The sequence below is a fragment of the Anser cygnoides genome, chromosome 7 (assembly GCF_040182565.1).
Source record: "Anser cygnoides isolate HZ-2024a breed goose chromosome 7, Taihu_goose_T2T_genome, whole genome shotgun sequence".
In the NCBI taxonomy this organism is placed as follows: Eukaryota; Metazoa; Chordata; class Aves; order Anseriformes; family Anatidae; genus Anser; species Anser cygnoides.
In genome coordinates, this window is record NC_089879.1 from 28,318,963 (window position 1) to 28,337,169 (window position 18,207).

General features: G+C 38.8%; 1 protein-coding gene and 1 long non-coding RNA gene across 14 annotated transcripts in view; one reads left to right on the forward strand and one right to left on the reverse strand.

Moving 5' to 3' along the window:
• Positions 1-18,207, forward strand: part of ANK3 (ankyrin 3) — a 365,999-nt gene that overhangs the window by 34,157 nt on the left and 313,635 nt on the right. For all 7 annotated transcript variants that reach the window (XM_067000746.1, XM_067000749.1, XM_067000752.1 and 4 more), the window contains one exon: positions 10,640-10,678. In XM_067000746.1, the coding sequence (XP_066856847.1) occupies positions 10,640-10,678 (39 nt within the window). The remainder of the gene's footprint in view (positions 1-10,639; positions 10,679-18,207) is intronic.
• LOC106031525 (uncharacterized) overlaps positions 14,235-18,207 on the reverse strand; it is a 56,544-nt gene continuing 52,571 nt past the window's right edge. For all 7 annotated transcript variants that reach the window (XR_010832920.1, XR_010832914.1, XR_010832916.1 and 4 more), the window contains one exon: positions 14,235-14,492. This is a non-coding gene — a long non-coding RNA (uncharacterized lncRNA). The remainder of the gene's footprint in view (positions 14,493-18,207) is intronic.

Genomic DNA, 18,207 nt, shown 5'->3' on the forward strand with positions numbered 1-18,207 from the left:
TGGCACTGAGGTCAAACTGACAGGCCTATAGTTCCCCGGGTCTGCCCTGCAGCCCTTCTTATAGATGGGCGTCACATTGGCTAGCCGCCAGTCAACTGGGACCTCCCCCGTTAGCCAGAACTGCTGATAAATGATGGAAAGCGGCTCGGCCAGCTCCTCCGCCAGTTCTCGCAGTACCCTTGGGTGGATCCCATCCGGCCCCATCGACTTGCGCACATCCAAGTTCCGTAGCAGGTCGCCAACCATTTCCTCATGGATAGCGAAGGCCACATCCTGCTCCCCATCCCCTTCCACCAGCTCAAGGCACTGGGTATCCAGAGAACAACCGGTATTGCCGCTAAAGACTGAGGCAAAGGCGGCATTAAGCACCTCAGCCTTTTCCTCATCCTTAGTAACTAGGTTTCCCCTCGCATCCAGTAAAGGATGGAGATTCTCCTTAGTCCTCCGTTTCACGCTGATATATTTGTAAAAGGATTTTTTGTTGTCTTTAACGGCAGTAGCCAGGTTGAGCTCCAGATGAGCTTTGGCCTTTCTAATTTTCTCCCTGCACAGCCTCGCTACAATCTTGTAGTCCTCCTCAGTGGCCCGCCCTTTTTTCCAAAGATTATAAACCCTCTTTTTTCTGGTAAGCACAAGCCGCAACTCTCTGTTGAGCCAGGCCGGTCTTCTTCCACGCCGGCTCGTCTTTGGTCACGTGGGGACGGACCGCTCCTGTGCCATCACAATTTCCTTCTTGAGGAGCGCCCAGCCTTCCTGGACTCCTCTGCCCTTCAGAACCGCCTCCCAAGGGACTCGGCCAACCAGCGTCCTGAGCAGCTCAAAGTCAGCCCTCCGGAAGTCCAATACAGCAGTTTTACTGGTCCCCTTCCTGGCCTTGCCAAGAATAGAGAACTCTACCATTTCGTGGTCACTCTGCCCAAGACAGTTTCCGACCACCACATCTCCCACCAGTCCTTCTCTGTTTGTGAAGAGAAGGTCTAGCGGGGCACCACCCCTGGTAGGTTCACTGACCAGCTGCGTCAGGAAGCTATCTCCCATGCTCTCCAGAAACCTCCTAGACTGCTTTCTCTGTGCCGTGTTGTGTTTCCAGGATATGTCCGGGAAGTTGAAGTCCCCCACGAGGACAAGCGCCGACGATTTTGCAACTTCTGTCAGTTGCCTATAAAACTCCTCATCAGTCTCCTCATCCTGGTTCGGCGGTCTATAACAGACCCCGACCAGGATGCTAGCCTTGCCAGCCTTCCCGCGGATCCTAACCCACAGGGATTCAACCTTATCATTCCCAGCCTGGAGTTCCACAACATCGAAAGATTCTCTAATGTAGAGAGCCACACCACCACCCCCTCTGTGCTGCCTGTCCCTCCTGAAGAGCCGATAGCCAGGCATTGCAGCACTCCAGTCATGAGAGTGGTCCCACCACGTCTCCGTGATGGCAACCAAGTCGTAGCCTGCCTGCTGCACGATGGCTTCCAGCTCCTCCTGTTTGTTACCCATGCTGCGTGCATTAGTGTAGATGCACTTCAGCTGGGCCATCGCCTTCTTCCCCGGCCTAGCCATTGTTCCCCCGGTACAGCTCCAACAAGCCTTGTTTGAGCCCCGTCCCCCTTCTTACCTAGTTTAAAGCGCTCTCTATGAGCCCCGCCAGCTCCTGGCCTAGGATCTGTTTTCCCCTTGGAGATAGGGACCCGTCTGGGGCCATCAGGCCAGGTGCCGAGTAAAGCTCCCCATGGTGAAAAAACCCAAAATTTCTGTGCTGAGAAGGTGTAGTGGTGTAGTGTGGTTAATCAGCAGAGTGAAGAGCTGTCCTAATATGAGCAGATATTTAATCACCATTTTATGTAAATCTAGAACTGAACAATGGAAAGTGGGGTGCTCATTTAAAAAATTTTTCTAACACTTTTTTTTCCCCGCTCAGTGACTGGCAAAATAGTTCAGAGAAATTAAGAATAACTGATGGAAATTTGGAAAGAAACACTTTTAGAAGAATTGAGATGATGGAGTAAATTGCTAGAATTGCACTGGAGTTAAGAGTATTAGGTGATGTAACCTGCCATAACAGCCTTACCCTACCTGTGTATCTTGCTCACATTGAGTGTGTGAGGTATTTTTATTTGCTTTCTCTCCTTTCTATTTAGTCCCACTTAGATTAAGAAGGGGGGAGGATATCAGAGAACAAAACATCTCAGTCCTTCTCATGAGTAGAGAAACATGAAAATCCCAAGAGACCCTTGTCTGTGACTCCCAGTTGGGCGTTTTTGTAGTTCAGAAGATGAAAACACTACTGAAAGCAGCACCACAGTGTTAGAACATTTCTAAAACTTTGAGCTTTTCTTGAAGAGAACTTGAGTGAGTTTCCTTGTTTTCCTATAATAAGAAATACCACATGCACCCTCAAGTTTTTCCTATGCAGGGCCTTCCCCTGAAGTGCTGAAATTTAATGTGTGAATGAAAAGAATATTTCAAAACACTCAATGCATGATACAAGAAGGCATTACAATTCAACATGGTTAGGTGAAGGGCACAAGAACACTTGTCAGCACAGCTGATGCCTGGCTCTTTGAAATTTTCTTGTCTGTGATCTTTTAATGATCTTTTAAGAGTCTTAACAGTTAACATAGAAACTTAACAGTTGCATAACCAAATAACTTAAACTATTTCTTGGTAACTTTAAATTGTGAGTTTTGTTTTTCTTGACAGGTTGAATACTGTATTGAAAGCAAGAATTAGCCTTGAAATCATTCTAGTCTGTAGGTGGTTCATAAGCAATTGATTTGAAGTGCTTCCTCAGTTCACAAACAGCTCTTGTAGAATGATCCCATTCTCTACTTGGAAGAATATAAACTTTAGCATTCACATTAGAAGTTAAGCTTAAGTTACAGAATTCAAACTTTCTGAATAGCCTATCATAATTACTTGAATTTTCTTTGCAGATAACTTGTTTGTAGTAATCAGCTGTGAAGGTACCAATGTATGCCAAGTAAACCTGTTACTAGTGCTACGTAAACACCTTTTATGAGCTCTTCAACGATTTCCACTACTAGCAAATATCCTATCACTAAATGCAGCAATGATGAAACGTCTTCATCAATGAAATATTAACAAAACCGTAAGAATAGTGACTGTTGGTGCACTAATATTTGGGATCAGTAGCTCTATATAGAGGCCGTTTGGTGACAGTATAAAACATGTCTGTCCAGGTTACTGTTGAAGAGAGGGAGGCGATATAGTTGCCACCTCCATAATTTGAACATGAAGCCTCTTTAGGTAATTAATGGATATAGCTGGAAGTTGTACGTGACCAGGATGTTATCCAGATCTTTAGTGGAAATACTCAGCATTTATTTGTGGTTGGTTGGTTTGTCAAGCCTTTGTCTGGTTTTTCTTTTGGCTTTTTCCCCCCTGCAGCAGTGACTGAACCATGAGCTTATTTTCTGTCATCTAAAAACAGGTTTCTGTAAACGAGAATGCAAGATTTACTGCATGAAATTAGACAGTCTACTACCATGCTACATGAGCTCTTCCTTTCTATAGAAAGGCTAGGATTTGGGGTGGAGGGGATGGTAATTCAGTGAAATAAACTGTATGAAGTGATGCCCATGGCATTTGCTGTTTGCCACTGTTTTCACTGCCATAATGTTGAAGATAGTCTCATAAAAGTGCATTTTGAGTAGAACCTAATTATTTTCTGAAAAATAGTTGAAATTATGTCACATGAGATGGCTGATTTCGGTTCACTATTCTACATGCTGTGAGTGATCAGCTCTTAAATAGCCAGTGTTAATCTAAATAACATTTCATTTGCTTATTAGGAGCTTTCTGATTAGCTATTAATTAGCATGTCAGAAGATTGCAGTGAAATATTAAACTGGCTGCTGAGGCTACTTAGGTCTTTAACTTAGCAAAAATGTAGATTGTCTAATACACACAGCACTTCTATACAAATTCTTACTGCATGGGAAGGCAGCGGCTTGAATCTAAAAAGTGATTCTTTTTTAGTTGTGCAATTAAATTGAAGCTAATAGTGTGTTCTGCTGTTATTGACAGACTGGAGATGTAGTGAATTAAAATGAGGGAAAGGGGAAAAGGCACGGATCTTCAAACAAACCAACCAAGACAATTTAAATCATATAACATACTAGAAATGAAATCATATAATGTACTAGAAATGGAATCTTGTAATATGTTAAATAAGGAGTATTATGTGCATGTGCTAGATGCTACTGGAAGAGAAGTTACTGCTTTTCCTTTGTAATTTTTATCCACAGATGCTTTTTTGTTTGAATAGTGATAGTTAAGGTGGTTATGCTATTTCAGCAATAGCTTTAAAATATTAGTCAGGTTTTAAGTCTCACTGTAAAAGCCAACAATAACATATACTACTGGCTAGTATATGGGTGTCTCTAGTGGCACTTCTGATGATTTAGGTGATCTCCCAGAGGACTATTCCTGAGACAGCATGTTTTTTCCTGAATGTGTGACCTAAGCAAACCAAGTTCTCATTAAGTCCTCTTTGGGATGAGATGAGAAAGTGTGGCTTCTGTTTGAGATAGAAAAATAAAGTAGTTCCAAAGTCTTGGAGTTCAGGCTCTGATTTTTGCAAAAGTGCTCTACTCTGTGTGTATGGAGGAATAAAGAGCTAAGTCCTGGGCATAGAAGAGAGAATTGAGGATATCTGCCATGAATTAGCGTGCAGTTATTTAGAGAGAGTTCAGAAAATGGATGACATCTCTAACTTTGCTATACAACCCCAGCAGAAGTGATGAGCTCAACAGTGGTGAGAGAAAATACTCTGCATTCTGAAATCGTTACACTAGCTGAAGACATGCATGAAGACATGTGGCAGAGGAGCAATGCTTTGAAGCTCATCTGCAGAATGCTGCATGTGCCAAAGGCAGCGTAAACAGGATTGGCATCTCTAGTTTCAGCCAGTAGTGACTGTGGTGTGCATACTTCCAACACTGGATTTCAACCCTTTCTTAAGGTGAAGCCTTGATAAGGAGAAATATTGAGGAATAATAAACTTGCAGGGGTCACACTCAAGGAATTACTAAGCTGGATTGTGGAGGCATCCTTTCATCTATGAGACAGTATGATCATGAATGTTTTGTTGTTGCTGCAGAGGTAACCCTGAAAACAGCAAGGATGTGACTTCTGTCTGGTAGCTGACTGCAGCATCCACTCGCTTGGTTCTGGAGCTAGTATTGCTCCTTTGAACTATGTAGACAAGCTGAGGTCTTCAGTACTTTTAGCAGGTAGATGGGTCAAAACTGGTGTAGATCTGCTTACGTATGCTTCAGCTCTCTTGAAAGCAGTGTACAGGCAGTGGGATGTGGCATAGGTAACAAAGGTTGACACAAATTGCACAATCATGTTAGCATAGGTGGGAGGTGGTTGCACATCTTGAGAGGGACAGCTCAAAAAATTGATAACGTTTTCTGCTGTTTCTTTATGTCTTTAAATGTACATTTTCACAAAGGAATACTCTGAATAAAAGGCAATTTTAAAATGGAAATAGGAAAAGACTGTGTGTGGAGATGTCTAGCTGTAGGGCTCAATCTATTGGATGTGACCTGCATAAATTAAATATTATGCAATGCCTTTATCCTCTAATAAGTGGGAACCTAGAAATAGAAATATGAACATTGTCCCTGCTAACCACTTGCAGAGAGTTCTCCTTTAGTCTAAGTGTTGGACAGTAATGAAAGGAGGCTGTTCCCTTCGGGTATCAAACCCTTTATTCAAAATGTAGTTCAGCAATTGAGCTGAAGGAGAATATCCATTAGCGACCAGTAATAGCACTTGTATCCCCTTTGCTGGATTCTAGCTACTAAAAGCCAAGACATTAAAATGCTACAAAAGCCTGTGTTGTGATGGGACTAGGTATGCCATTTAAACATTTAAAATGTACCAGTTCTGAGTGATAAAGAGCACCTCAGAATTCATACGTCAGCTGAAGGCGATGCTACTGATTTACAGGGTAAATAGGAGTCTTCTGTAGAATGTGAAAATTTACCCAAAAGAATTACTAATACATCAATACCTCTTTTCTGTATTTGGGTTAAAGTATGTGACAGGACTAACCTGAGCCTCTGAGTCTCTCATCTGACTGCAGCACAAAGAATGTGATGTGTCAGCAGGGAATGGGACTGAGATGTGCGTCCCGAAGGACAGGTGTCCTGCAGAACAGTGAGACATCGCCCAGTGGTGTTACGCTACTGGCTGTTGTTTCTGAAATGTAGGAGGAGTAAGTCAAACCATTGGCTATCATTTTTAATCTCTTAAAAATTCAGTTCTACCAACAATACTAATAAATATTTTGCTTCATCTGAATCACCACTGAAAACAAGTATTTTTCTCATGTGTTTTTTTAAAAAAAAGTAGAACTTCATAAGCCTGTTATCAAATCAGTCTTACTGTTAGATTGGCAAAGTTTTTATATGTGGCTGTGTATTGTTTTGTTCAAGCTATAAAGCCCCTAGTGTTTTGTAAGTCTGTCTCATCAGAACCATTGACTGGAGGCCATATAATACAGTCTTAGAGAATGCAGGAATTTTTACTTCAGTGTGAGAGACTGAATGGACTCCTGTTGCTGAAAGTATTTATATCTGTTTGCATATTGTTAATTAGTACTTACTAGTCACCACGCTGCTGACCGCAGTGTAATAATGCTCCTGCTGCTGCTGTTGGCATCGTTTGATTCTCTTTGGCAACTTGTTAGACCAAGTAATTCTGTCTCCCAAAAGGTCTTTCTTATTGGCTGCCTGATATAGTGCCCAGGCAGGTTTTGCTGAAGAATGTGTGGAAGCTTGGTAGGTCCCCAAATCTTTGTCCATGAGATCTTCTGTTTATTTTCTCATTGATATTCTAGTTTGACCAATATTCACTGGTACATTTAAGAGTGGTAGCAGGTGTTCAAGGTAATGGGAGGCATGGTATTTCTAATTCCTCCTCATCACAGAGAAAATGATAGAGATCTTATTTGTAGTGCCTAACCTGGAGCCAAATTCTCTAAAGCTGGAAAGTGATTAAATTTCTTTCCTCAAAACTACTGTTTTACACTGTTTGAAAATGAAGTCTAACATCTTCAGGTCTTTTATTGCAGACTTAGAGGTGTCTTTTCATAAATACCAACCTAAAATCAGTATTGCACAGTGACATACACAACTATATGTACCTGAGTTTGCATATAAGGACTTAGTTACCTAGACATGTGCGCGCACAAGTATTAGAGCACCATTCAACAGAATAACTTGCAGTGAGATACTTTCCCTTAACCATCTGCAGCTCCGTATTTCTGTGGGACCAGGATGTTGTACATCTGTATTCTGTCAAACTGTTTATTAGATAAGACACACAAGCAGCTGCAGAAAGAACTGAGTGTTATAGTACAGTCATTTACAGAAACTTCAGTGTAGCCTTAGAGTAAATGGATGAGAAAAACGAATCACGAAAGAAGAATCCAATCTATTAAAAATGAAATCATTCGGAGGACTCCTTGTACCTTATGCTGGTTACGGAAAGTACAGATATATTCCACTCCTTCCCTGCCACCCCTCACTGCAAATCTGTAACCCAAATCTCTCAACTTCCAATTTGTCAGAAAAGGTTTTGTGAAACTCTGAATGAGGTAATGCTTGGGAGCCTTGGTTATTAAGTCTATTGTCAAAGTTACCCTTTTTTCCTAATGCTAATTTTGGGCAATGTGGAAACGAACATTCCTGTGGAGTGTAAGAAACATGGTTAAGACCTAGAAAAAACAAGGTATTTTTATCCTGCTGGCTGCTACAAAGACACAAGAAATTTGTTGCTCCATAGTCTTGCTTAAGGTACCAGTGTTCCAAAAGTTGACAATCTTGGTTTTGTCTAGCCACAACTCTGCAGTAACCAGAATCTTGGATGTGGATACAAGAAGCTAATATAAGCATTTCATTACTTGATATGTTTTACCATACAGCTGCTTCATATCTTTTATCATGCCACTGTCACAACTTTTTAACTATTGGATTCATTTACCTTATATGCCAGCTATGGAGAAAAGCTCCAGTTCTTATCAGTCAGATGTTCATGCTAACTAGTTAGTAAAATTCATGTTCTGCATCTTGATGTGCTATGGATAAATGTTTTTCTCTCCTCTGTACATCATCTTCATAGTACCACAGGCATTACATTTTCACACTTCTGTTCGGACTGCAGAAAATACTGATTGCTGAACTATTGTTTAGCTGTGTCTTGAGTTTCTCATGTTTTCCATTATGCAAATTGCAAAGATACAGCAATTATTCTTCATATTTTTTTCTAGTCCTTTTGAAGCTTTTCTTCCAGTTCCATGGAAATAGGTCAAAAATTTAGTGCCTTAACAGGTCTGCATTTTTTTCTCAAATCTAATGTGCTGATTAGACTATTAAAACAAAACAAAGCAACAACAAAAAAAAACACACCCTGTAATAACTGCCAAAGCAACATACGTGACATGAACAGTATTGTAGTAAGCAGCCAGTTACACTGGTATCTTAAGTCATCACTCAGTATGGGAGTGACAGTTTAGCATATGGCCAATCTTTTCAGATCCTGGTTTGATGTTTTGGATATATCTAGGATTATTTAGTTCTTCCATTTGGGAATTCGATTTGGTATGTGAAGCAGTTTCTCCTTGAGCATTTTGACTGTTTTCTGGTGATGTTTTGACTTCATGAAGTCAGGGCCATAACTGAATTAAAGGTGCTCCTTCTACACTGGGAGAGAATGGCAAAATGGAAACATGAATTATTCACTAGGGATTGTAAAGACCTCTTCAGGTACATTAAAGATGAATTGTTGAATGATCAGTGTAATGTTTTGCATAACTTAAGAATTAAGACTGGAACATAATATTTACAGAGGTGGAACCTATTGTTTGTTTAGAATTGTAGCCAAATAATTGTTAAACTGGAAGGTTGTTTTTTATGATGGGAAATTTTAATGAATTATTGTACAATGCTATTTGCTGGTTTTTTTTTCTTTCCCTGTTTATTACTGTAATGTTCTGTATTAAAGTTAGGTCTTTGAACACAAATTTGAGAGTTGTGATGTGAAAGTATTTTATTCTTCGTTACTAGGATTATTGGACAGAATGCTGTTTCTTGGGAAAGGATTCTCTCTGAACTATTTGGCTTTTCATATAATACACAGAATTAGCTGACCTCTATATAGATATTGGTAATAATTCATTCTGAATTACATGTTTAAAAAGATCATTACATTCCCACTGACAAAAGAACAAAAAGAGTATGCATCTCTTGAGCTTAGTTTCTCACAGGGATTTTAAGTACCTTTAAAAATAATAATAGAATATGACGTAGGTGGTTCTTTTTCAGTGGGACTGTTTCTATAGTAAGGTGGTTGTTTTGCTTAGTTTAAAATCTGGGCAGTTTGTGACAGCCAATGAAACAGTTCTGAGTAAATTTTGTGATTCTGTGTGCTGTATTCACTAACAGAAAGCAGAGATATGGCAACAATTTAAAGCTTAGCTATTTATTATTTTTTGTAATGGCTTTGGAAATCAAGCAGCTCGAAGTGAGTGACTATTCTGGGAAGGCATAAATTATTAAAAAATAAATATTTTTTTCTTGATCTGAGTTGAGACAGGTGGACCTTGTCGTCCCCCCCCTCCTCCAAACAAACAAAAAAAAAGGACTGTTTCATAATATTGACAGGTTCTGCTTCCTGCTTTTGCACCTGAAGAACTGAAGAATTAGATAGTCCTAACTCTGTGGAGATCCAAGAAAGTTTCTGGAAAGCTGTCATAACTCTATGATATCTGCTTGGCCTCCTTCCTTCACCCTGCCAAGAAGTCATCTTTTACCTGGTCGTGTCTCTGACTACTTTCCTCACTGAAAAGCATTTGGTCAAGAACTGTAATGTGTGGCATCTAGAATGTGAAGCTATACCAAGATGCTTAAAACTGAAGTGTGCTGATGAAAAATATAGGCGGTCTCTGTTCTTGTTACTTTCCAAGTAGATGAAGCAGGTTTCTCTGCTTATTTTTTTTCCACAGACTTCATCCTGCAGGTTTTCCTGGCTATCTGTAGGTTTTGGCAGAACTGGAGGGAAAGCTATCAGAAGTTATGGGATGATCCTGTGCTCTTTCAGTGCTTTGCAGGCTTTTGGTTTGCCATTCCCTTCTGTCTCATGTCTCAGGATTCTTCAGTCCATTTTCCCCAGTTTGCAAAGGACTTGATATTTTCCTTCATGGTAATGTGTGGATCTGTTTAGAAAAAATGTTTAGAACACATTTCTGGGATATGCTGACGTTTTTAGGTAGGTTAAAAACAATTGGTTTGTGTAATATCCTTGTGAGATACAATGAGACAACCACATTCTGTGGGATGTGAAATTTGTGTTGTGACATCAGTCAGTTGTGGGGTGTAAAACATGTATGGTAACTTCATACTTCTGATGATGCTGATATTCCACGTTGTGTGTGTTTGTAAGGTGCAGGATGAGTATTCCTGAGACCTTCACTACAAAGCAATGATGGTCTTTGGATTGGTGCACAGCAGACCCCGCATATCATGTGTTTTCATGTAGACACTGTTTGTACTACCATGCCGATTGTTTTGCCTATCAGTTTTTTATTTTTTTCTATTTCTTTGATTTTTAGGTATACCACAGATTCTACCCTCCAGAAAGCCCTCGAAAGGTAAAAACTTTAAGTTCTACTTTTGTTCATTCTCTGAGTTTATATGTCAGTTTTTTTGTACCTCCCTATGACGTTAATCAATAATATTAATCAATGGGGAAAAAAATGCATACTGTAAAATCTTTGGAGGTGTATTATCTTCTTGAACACTCCTTGAGAACGTGTTTATCTACCATTTTGCACTTTTGTCTTCACTTGTTTTGGAGTCTCTTCTAATTCATCTGTTTCTGTAAGCATCTGTGTTGCTGTTGTGCACTTCTTTAATGTTCCATATTATAGATGTTGCTTTGTTTATGTAAGCAAATAAACAGTAACTCTTCAAAAATTATACGGAAAGCATTACCATTTAGCATAGCCAATTTTGCATGTCTTTGACGTGACAAAGCTTCTTGACTAAGAGCTTTTCCTACAGAACTTGCTTATTCCTAACAGACTAAAATCCTCTGTTAGTCACTAGAGCTGTGCACTTGTGGTTGAATGTGATTTGGGTCAATGTCCTTAGAAAATAATCAGGAATGTGGACCTCTATCTCGGTAAATCCTTGTTGGTTGGATGTTCTATTCAGCACTTTAAGAGTACAGCGCATCTTAATTTCTCACTATACATATTAGCAGTGTTGGCATGAATCATTGTTCCCTTTCCTTCTAAATTACCGCCTTAAACCTGCATAAGAAATTTACAGTCTCCAAATGTTACGATCTTTGTAGAACTTCCCCCTAATTCCTGCATGGTGAATTTGTAATAGTCTGTGTACGCTGTTGTCTGATGTTATGTCAGGTTAGAACAAGGTGAACAAAATAACCAGATTCCAGGAAGCTTGGGATAGGAATAGGTCTCCTTCTCTTATTTCCTTTTCCATCTGTGTTTTTCCTCACTGGGTATCATTCCTCTCAGATATAGTTGTTCACAAATTACAAGGCAAGATGTTGCACAGAGAATAATTTATTTCAAGTCAATCTTCTGATTTTTGTGTTGTAGCTGGACAGAAGTTTTTCCTTGTCATTACTTTGTCATCAGTTGAAACAAACGTGTGCACTGGGGATGCTGTAGTCAGATATTTAAAGACCTGTGATATCATCTGATCAGATGGTTGCATTGACTGCCTCTCTCTGCTTTGTCTTTATTCCCATAGTATGTGGAAATTCTGCTCTTTGGATGTATGGAATTGCTTAATTGAACAGATGCCTCTTATTGTTCACTTACATTTCATTTCTGTTTTTTTTTTTTTAAAAAAAAAACACATCTGACAGAACTGTCTTTTGCTTCAGTTTCATATTTGCTGGAACTCGTGATATGCAGAAATTCTTTAATAATGAAAACAAAGGCTCAATGTACAAATCTGTCATCCAATTTTTCATAGTATGTTTCTGTTCTGTTTGAAATACCAAGGTATAAGAAGTACTCTGAATTTTGCTGTTACAAGCATCATATGTTGCTTTCAAAGCTACTGTGATTCAGCTGAGAAGGACATGAACTGGTCCTGAAAATGCCATCATCTTGGTAGAAAATAAACATTTTCAGTCATACTCATATCTTCCAGGTGTCTGAGCTAACTATGCTGTCCTTGTGCACGAGGCCTGTGTGTTTGGTACCTGCTGAGCTCTGTTGTAATGCACAGTTCCTATTTTTGTTCCCTTAAAGGCTTAAAGTGAAGGGCTTAAAGTGCAGTGCCTACTTAAAGGAATGGACGCGGATGAAATTAAACCACTGTATGAGTTACTGTATGTCTTAATACCAGAGACAAATAGTTTTCCTTTAAATTGTCATCAGAAATAGTTAACAAACTTTGTTTTTCGTTTTGATATGATGAAAGAAAAGCTGAATGTAAAAACATTATAAATAAGGTGAAGCTTAAAATCTAAGATGGAAAAAACACTTTCTTTACATTGTATATTTTTAAACTGTCAGTCCTTATCTGAAAATGTAATTGCTTTCTCTTCTGCTTGACATTAAGGATGTTCTTTTTATTGTTGTTCAGAAGGTTATTTCTTACCATTATAGCTTTAACTTGTCATGACTCAATCCAAATTCCAACGTTTTACTTATTTCAAGAGCTTTGAACAAGCTGATGTTTGAGACGAAAGCTTTTTTTCATTACTTAGATTACATATTTGTGTGGGATGAGAATCAGATGGCAGCATTTTAGAAATCTAGTTCACCATTTCAGTCTTTGTGCCAGTTATCTGTCTGGTCAGGACTTTGATATAAAGCCTTGGAAATTAGAGGTGGCATCTGTAGCCCTTTTTGTTTAAAGCTAAATTGAGTTAATAGAAATAGCCAGAAGTCAGGGCTGGGAGTGGGCAAGAAACAAACTCCAGAGTTGAGATTCTCTCAGCTGGAAGACAATGGCATGATATTCAGGCAGGAGCGCGCAACACGGTGCATGCAAAGTTGCTGCAGGAAAAACGGTCTTTACAGAAATTATGTGGAATTAGTTAACTGCATCTGTTCTATGGTGTTTGCTAATCCAAATATATGCAATGCCAGACTCTGGAATTTGGGGGGTGCAAAATTTTCCTTTTAACCTTGCACTTAGCAGATGATATAGGAATAACTGAGGATTCTGACTTGTCTGTGTGATTGCTCTTTTATGAGCATCATGCCAAAGATAATTTACCTGAATTAGAATCCATGACATGCCTTTTCTGGTTGTTTTTGTTCTTTCACAAAAAAGTATCAAAAGCAGTTAATCTATCAGCCACCGTGGACAGAGAAAACAATTCTTTCTAGATTTTCTCGGGGGGAAAAAAAGATAATTAAGGGATTATGGTTTAGTTCTTCATAACACATCCACACGTCTCTTCATATATATGTAAACTGTCCTTTTTGTCTTGCAGAAGTTTGAGTCAGATACATGTGCACTGGGATAGGTGAAGTACTTTAGGTGCAATGTGCCAGGCGGCAGAATGGGAGAACGTTCCAGAACTGTGACTTTAAAAACCACATCATAATTGGGATTTCTAATTTAACTTTTCTCTGCAGTGTAAATCTAAAAGTTGATAACTATGGGGAGGAAGAAGCTTTTCTTTTCTTTCTTTTTTTTTTTTTCTTCTGGAATACAAACCAGTCAGCTACTACAGCTATTTTTGGCAGTCAAATATTGCTTTAGCTAGGAACCTATTGCACACTATTCCTTCTAGAACATTTTCATAAATACATAAATCACAGTAATGATTCTGAGCAAGACAGATTGTTCTTTCAAGATTTATTTAGATCTGTTTTGCCTTACTCTGTGCAGATAGACAATAAAACAGTAAATAGAAATGAAAGTGACAAAAACCCTCAGTAACCAACTGCCACCATGATAGTAGTAACTATCAATTATATCAGCAATCAGTAAAATTCTGCATATTTCAGTTCTCTTATCAGTGACCTATTTTTTCCCGACATATGCCATTTGATTTTTTCTTTAAAGTTATCTCAATTCTGTTGGAATTTACCTCATTCACAATGTAAGAATAAAAGACTCAGACTTTAGCCTGAGTCAATTCCTAAAGGATTTTTTATCAGTAGAAAGAACATTAACAACTAAAACCCAACTTCCTTGCTACTTGTGTCTTTCTCAAAAAAAAAAAAAAAAATTTGAATTTCTTATGTATTTACAAGAAAGTTGGTGGGTTTGTTCTCTCTACCTGCTTGATGCAGCAATTTCTTATTGCAAAGTACCAGAGAGGAGGTTTGAGTTCTAAATATTGTATTTTCCTGGCTTCAGAAGTTACAGGCCAAAACGATGCCTCAGCAGAAGATGGCAAGAGCTTCTGGGCTTATCTCCAAACTTCCATTATGCAATGGCTTTGTTACATCCGTACAGCACCTGTTGGAGTAGGAGTAATAAATGAATCCTCAGTTCAAGCAATGGCCACTCACAGAAGCAGTCATCTAAGGACAAAGAAAATTATCAGACTTGAGCAACCCTAATCTTTAGCAACGTATAGAGATCACTCAAAGGATGGAGCAAAGGAAATGAGTGAAGTTATGTGCCTGTAGTTTCTGGGGTGCCACTCTGAAGCAGTCTTTGATGAAATGACGATGGCTTTGTACTTCTCCTTTACAGAAACTGTGCGGTTTTCTATCATCCTGCCAGTAGCAGAACTGCCTGGTTTCCCTGGGGCATAAGACAAGGGATTCTTCTGTCTGAGCAGAAAGAAGCTGTTGTAACAGGAGATGTAAACTTTAATGGGGAATTTTCTTCAGTCGGGTCAGGATGAAAGGATTTCATCCACTCCTATCCCTCAAGATAAAGGTGGGGAAAAAGAGTCTCATACAACAGTATGAGAGATTGAAGGGGTATGCTCCAGAAGGGTTCAGTACAGAGAATGAACCAGAATACCAATATACCAATACACAAAATATCGTGTATTTTCCAGGAGCCTGGAAGATATGAAATGTGGGGTAAAAGGTGTACTGATTAAGCTGTTTAGAAACTAATACCGGGAAAAGTAATCACACTGGGTTAAATAAGGGTGGATTGTGAGGAAGACCTTGAAGGCTGAAAACACATGGGAAGAAATAAATTGGGGAACATAACAGTCTAGAAATTGAAAAAGCAAATAAGATGGTAAAAGACTCTTAAGGAAAAAAAAAAAACACACAGCTGGGCAGATGTTATGTGCATGAGAATGTATTATTTGTGATGTTATGCAGAATGTGACAGAGGCTGAGGTGTAAAAGTTGAAAGTGAGCAGGTATTCACCTGTGCCTGGAAGGGAACGAAACAGTATGTCTAAAAGGGAAGTCTTGAATCTATCAAAATTGTAAAGGTGGGGAGGCAGGTGAGTGGCAAGAACCAAGAAGATCTCCAAGATGGATGGAGAAATGAAAACTGGAAACCACAAGTGTCTCATGGTAAAATGGATGAACATCACAGAACTCTCATGAGCGCTGATCCCAGAGGCTGGTATGTGTGCAGAACGCAAAGTCAGATCTACAACCAACGTGGCATGTGGAGGGAGCTGATTTGTATACAGAAGGCACATAGAAGAGGCAGGTGAGAATGGAGGAGTCTATTCAAAATTTGCTGGCTGGTATGAAGCTTCAGTTTTGCTGAGACAGAACATTGCACCCAAATGAGGAAGCATTAGATTAAACAGTGGAGGAGAGAGCGGGGAATAACTCATTTAAAGGGAAAATTATAGGTAAGGGGAGTGAAATGGAGGAACCTCAAATGAAAAAACTGACAAATAGCAAAGTTACTTTTAAACTGCTTTTGAAAAGAATAGCACGTGTACTATGCCACAGAAGAGAAATTAGATGGCAATTCTAACTCCTTGTGCATATAATGGAATTGGATAAGTGTAATAAAATGAATGAAATTTTACTTTCAGAGTAATTCCTCTATCCATGTTTGGCATGGTCGAATGAATCAGTATATAAGCTGTCAAAGTGAATACTGCTCTTCATCTTTAAATTATGAAAAATATTCACAACTTAAAATTGTTTGCTAGCTAATTTTTGCAACTTGAAAATGAATTGTTACATAAATTGGAGCTATTTCAGTGCATAAAAAAATGCTATGTATGCTGTATGTACTTTGGTGTTTTATGTTTTTCTAAAAACATATTGATAATGATGTCTCTGTGAAGCATTTAGGACGTACCCTGGAGTTTAATACTCAAATGGTGTTAATCAGTTCACTTGGTCAGCCACGAATTCTTTGAAAAAGGTCGTAAGTACAACATTTCTAGCTAACGGTCGTTATGGCTTGCATGTCATGTTAATTAATGAAACTTAAACTGCTTTTCTGGCTATCAGAATTGTATAAATAGAAGCTGAAACTTAGTCTGAAGAACAAGGCCATATGCAGATAGCGAGGTGTGAACTTTATTAAAGCAGCATATGGAAAGCTGTTCCTGCTAATGCCTCCTGTTATCCGAACAAGTATTGCCATTTCTGTTGAATACTCTTGTGGTCCTTTTTCTTCAGCAAGAAGATGCTGCAAGTATTGCCATATAAATAATGTGGAGATGGCATGAGGCTGATGTGCAAGGATTTGTCCTGAGAAAACGTTAGAGGGCATGACTGCTGAACTAGAAAGATAATCTAGATAATCTTTGAGCAAGAATGCTAGTTTGTGTGGCACATAAAAATATCAAGAATGTGGGGTTATTTTTCTTGCAGTGATCCCCTGGAATTATTTTGAGGGCTTAACTAGTGAGTAGTGAGTTAAGTGAAAAGTAATACTAAAACAAATTGTCTTAAGGTCACAGTCAGAGCTTTCAGTCAGGTTTTTGTTGCAGGTGTTTCTCCTACTTAGAACAAAAAGCATGTATTTAAACATAACCTTTTAGCTATTTTTTTTTGATACCTCTACTTGTTTTTGGTGAGATCAAAGCTATTATTGAGGGCATACTTCTCTTGAGAATTTTCAGGTTAATGATAATGCAGCTCAAAAAAGTGAACAGATGAGGAAAAATAGGGAAATGAATTTAGGAACTTACTCAATTTGTCATTATTATAGTGAAAATGTTATCTATAAGTCAGTTTTTATGCTCTATTGCAGTCTGGGTGGAAGGATCATTTCTAAGATATTTTCATGGCTATAATAATTCACCAATTTTGAGCTTGAAAACTTTCTGCTAATTTTCTATATTTAGATTTTTAGAAGAGCAGTATTGTATTTGAGGAAATTACACCTGAAAGTTAACTAAATGTATTTTTAATTTGTGAAGCTAATTACTCAAAAAAAAAAAAAAAGAGGGCATTTGTAATTGTAGGGGAAAGTGTGCATATGAACTGCACATGAATTTAAATGGAAAAGATGGCAGCCCTGAAAAATTCAGTTTAACTGTTTTTTGGGAACTCAGTCTATGTTGGTGCTGAAAAAATATAACAAACAGTTATATGTTGGTCTTGAAAACAATGCTAGTATTTTTCTTTATGCTATCATATGGAGGACTTGTACCTGTGAATTACTGTTTATTCAGTTTTGACTAGAAAGCTGCAAATTATACACATGGTTGCTCTAGACAACCTTGTGACTTTTACCTACCATGGAAAATGGCAGTAAATGTGATGGAACACTGCCGTTTGGAGACCAGAGGAGCAGGTCCTTTCAGAGTATTTCACATATGAATCCTCTCTGGTATGGCTACAGAAGTGCAGGCAACGAAGCTTATGCTAGCAGCTCTCCAAATGGGAATGAGATGGTGGGAAGCCCTTGGAGGTGAGGAAAGCTAAGGATTCTGAGACAGTGAGCAGGAGAGAGCCCTTCAGCTTCTTGCTGACCTCTCCAGTCAGTTTTCTTATGTTATCTATCAGCTAGGGGCTGTTTGTTCTATACTTCTTTAGCAGACCTCTGATATCTGCTGTCATATTAACGGGTTTAGACTTCTAATTCTCCTGTACCTTGGAAGTGTCTTTTCCTACAGTAGTCTTTTAGACTAGTACAATGATTGGGACTGCAGATGGGAGACGGAAATACAGGAGTAACTGACTACAAGCTCAAGAATGATGTCTGGAAAACAAAACACCAAAAGAACAACAACGAAAAGAACAAAGTGAGCTTGACTAGGGGCATTAAAGGCCACCTC